We start from the raw sequence: 3,678 nt of genomic DNA, 5'->3' as shown, positions 1-3,678 counted from the left end.
TAACAAGATCTGATGCCCTCTTCTGGAGTGTCTGAAGACAACTACAGTGTACTTACATATAATAAATAAATAAATCTTTAAAAAAAAAAAAAAAAAAAAAGAGTGAGGCAAAACAAATCCTTCCACTCTCAGCTGCTTTTGTCTCGTGTTCTATCCCACAACAGGTAACTAATAAGCCACTCAAGTATGGCTCCAAAGAAGAGTAGTAACAGCCAATGTTTGTTCTCAGTTTGTTTTTGTTTTTGTTGAGACAGAATACTACAGAGACCGGGCTGTCCTAGAATTCACTGTGCAGACCAAGCTCGCCTCAAATTCAGAGATCTGCCCTCTTCTGCTTTCCCAGTGTTGGGTTAAAAACATGTGCCACTATGCTTGGCTAGACAGTAAAATTTGCTTAAAAAGCAAAAAGGATACTGTCTTCTCTGCTTCTGTCCTGTGTGCTTTCCATTCCAGGTAAAGCTGCAGCAACACGCCGGAAAAGCTGTGAGAAGAGAAGGTATTAAGCTGACGACCACAGGATGGCAAATAGGTTATTCCTCACTTAGATGACAGAATCAAGAAAGCAAGTTAAGACCTTAAAATAATTGATAGTAAGGTTTTGTTACTTTCATCTTACAGCCTCTATACTGTGATAAAAAGTCAATTTAAAAGTAGAATTATAAATATTATACATCCAACATTAGCACACCAAAAAATAAAATGTTTAATCTGAAAGTATATATAGTAAAACAAGAATAGGGCAAGGGAAAACGTTGCTTTTCACACACACCAGACAGTAGTGCAAGGATGCAGAACTGTTCTGCTCCCGTCATCTCACCTATCTCAGTGTTTACCCCTCAACTCCAAATTGATGTAATATGTAGTACCTATCCTCCACCAATCCCACCCCCAAACCCCCAATCTTACTAAAATCAAAGTCTACATCATACTATCTGTGGCTGTTTATCCTCAATAATTATTGAAGTCAATAACTGTATTATGAATTAGATAGTGTGAATTCTACACAGTGGTGTAATCAAACAGGTGTAGTTGCTCTCTAAGTCAATATCCTACTCAGTGAACAACAGAGAGCTTACACCAGGCACCCTGACCTCATGGCCGATACTAATTCCAGTACATCCAAGACCCACATGAATACTGCAAGTACTTCAACTGAAAGAATTTGGAAAACAAACCCAATCAACAAAATAACACTATATGTAAAATCCCTAATGCAGTAAAACTATAAAACCCCCAAAACATAGCTCCTCTAAAAATTATTAACCCTATGGTAACAGCATATAGTGAAATAGATGAAATCCCAGAGACCTCAATGTAAGACATTTGTTCAAGATGCAAACAGCTGAACAAAATAGGTAAGGTGACACATGATATAAAAGAAGGACTCAACAAAAATATTGAAGAAAAATCAATGTGAAATGAACCATCTTTAATGAGATCTGATGCCCTTTTCTGGGGTGCCTGAGGACAGCTACTGTGTACTTACATATAGTAATAAATAAATCTTAAAACAAAACAAAACAAACAAGCTCTGTGGAAAGTCTCAGTAACAGAATAGATCAAAGATGGAATAGAATATTTGAGCTTGAAGGAAACAGTAATAGAAACAATAACAGCACACAAACTCACAGAAATTAAACAATGAATGGGTCCTTGAAGAAATCAAGCAATAAATAAATTAAAAAAATCCCTGGAATCAAATGAAAACAATATATCAAACTCTTGAGATACAATGAAAGGAGTTCTAAGAAGGAAGTTTATATCTCTAAGTGCCTACATACCAGAGAGACTTCAAGTAAGAAATTTAATGATGTGCCTTGAAGAACAAGAAACCAAATTCCACATCAGTTGATGGAAAAAAAAAGAAAACACTAAGATCAGGCAGAAATTAATGAAAAGGGACCAGCAACAAACAATACACAGAATCATCAAAACAAAGAGTTGGGTTTTTTGAAAAGATAAGACAAACATTTAGCCAAAATGACTCAAAGGAAGATCCACACTAATAAAATTAGGAAGAAAAGGGAGTCATTACAACAAATGCCTATGAAACTCAAAAGTTATTAGGTTTTATCTAAAAAACCATATATTCCAGCCAGGTAGTGGTGGCGCACGCCTTTAATCCCAGCACTCGGGAGGCAGAGGCAGGCAGATTTCTGAGTTCAAGGTCAGCCTGTTCTACAGAGTGAACTCCAGGACAGCCAGGGCTACACAGAGAAACCCTATCTCGAAAAACCAAAAATTAACCAAAAAAACATATATTCTACTAAAATAGGCAACCTAAAAGAAATGAATAAATTTCTAGAGGCATATGATCTACCAATTTACCAAAATGAGATAAGCAATTTAAATAGATCCATATCAAGTAGTGAGATTGAAGCAGTAATGAAGTTTCCCAACGAGGCTGCCCAAACAAGGCCTGACAACTTCAACAAGAGTTGATACCACAGGCCCCACTCCTAGAAGAGCTATAAACAATTAACAATTTCTTAAAAAAAAATTATTTTTATTTTATGTATATGAGTATAATGTGGCTGTCTTTAGAGGGCATCAGATCCCATTACAGATGGCTGTGAGCCACTATGTGGTTGCTGGGAATTGAACTTGGGACCTCTGGAAGAGGTCTTAAGTGCTCTTAATTGCTGAGTCACCTCTCCAGTCCCGCAATTAACAATTTCTTTTCTTTCTTTTTTTTTTTAAGATTTATTTATTATTATACATAAATTCACTGTAGCTGACTTCAGACATACCAGAAGAGGGTGTCAGATCTCATTATGAGTGGTTGTGAGCCACCATGTGGTTGCTGGGAATTGAACTCGGGACCTTTGGAAGAGCAGTTGGCGCTCTTAACCGCTGAGCCATCTCTCCAGTCCCCAATTAACAATTTCTTTCTTTCATTCATTCATTCATTCATTCATTCATTCATTCATTCATTCATTTATTTATTACATGTAAGTACACTGTAGCTGTACACTCCAGAAGAGGGCATCAGATTTCGTTACGGATGGTTGTGAGCCACCATGTACTGAGTGGCGCTCTTAACCGCTGAGCCATCTCACCAGCCCCCCAATTAACAATTTCTAAGAGAAGGATAATTAGTCTTCCCCAGAGATTAGCACCCTAATAGGTTATTCAATACCAGGTAGTTAGCCCTAACAACAACACTCAATGGACTCCTTAAATTGTACTTATATATTTAGTTGTTTATATGTGTGGTGGTTTGAATTTGAATAGCCCTTCTAGGCTATTACAGTGCTTAGTCTGCAGTTTGTGGAAAGGTCTGGAAAGGATTAAGGGTTGTTGTGATCTTGTTGGAGGAAGTGTGTCACTAGGGGTGGGCTTTGAGCTTTCAAAAGCCCACATCTAGTTTGAGGATCAGATGTAAGTAAGTTCTTAGCTACTGTTCTAGCACCATGTTCCCTGACATGAATGTCATGGACTTACCCGCTGAAACTGTAAGCAAACCCCCAACTAAGTGCCACCCCCCTTTTGTTTTTTCAAAACAGGGTTTTCTTTGTAGCTCTGGCTGTCTTAGAACTCACTATGTAGACCAAGCTGGCCTCAGCAATTTGCCTGCCTCTGGCCACACTCCCCAAGTGTAGCGACTAAAATCGCGCAACACCAGCCAGGCGTGGTGGCGCGAACCTTTAATCCCAGCACTCGGGAGGCAGAGGCAGG

The 3,678-nt window shown here is 38.4% G+C and overlaps 1 protein-coding gene across 2 annotated transcripts in view; it reads right to left on the bottom strand.

Annotated features, from left to right (window-relative positions):
• Rab6a (RAB6A, member RAS oncogene family) overlaps nucleotides 1-3,678 on the bottom strand; it is a 34,036-nt gene that overhangs the window by 2,321 nt on the left and 28,037 nt on the right. For both annotated transcript variants that reach the window (XM_021190934.2, XM_021190857.2), the window contains exon 7: nucleotides 415-481. In XM_021190934.2, the coding sequence (XP_021046593.1) occupies nucleotides 415-481 (67 nt within the window). The remainder of the gene's footprint in view (nucleotides 1-414; nucleotides 482-3,678) is intronic.

The sequence above is a fragment of the Mus pahari genome, chromosome 1 (assembly GCF_900095145.1).
Source record: "Mus pahari chromosome 1, PAHARI_EIJ_v1.1, whole genome shotgun sequence".
Classification (NCBI taxonomy): Eukaryota; Metazoa; Chordata; class Mammalia; order Rodentia; family Muridae; genus Mus; species Mus pahari.
This window is presented reverse-complemented; position numbering and strand designations above follow the sequence as displayed.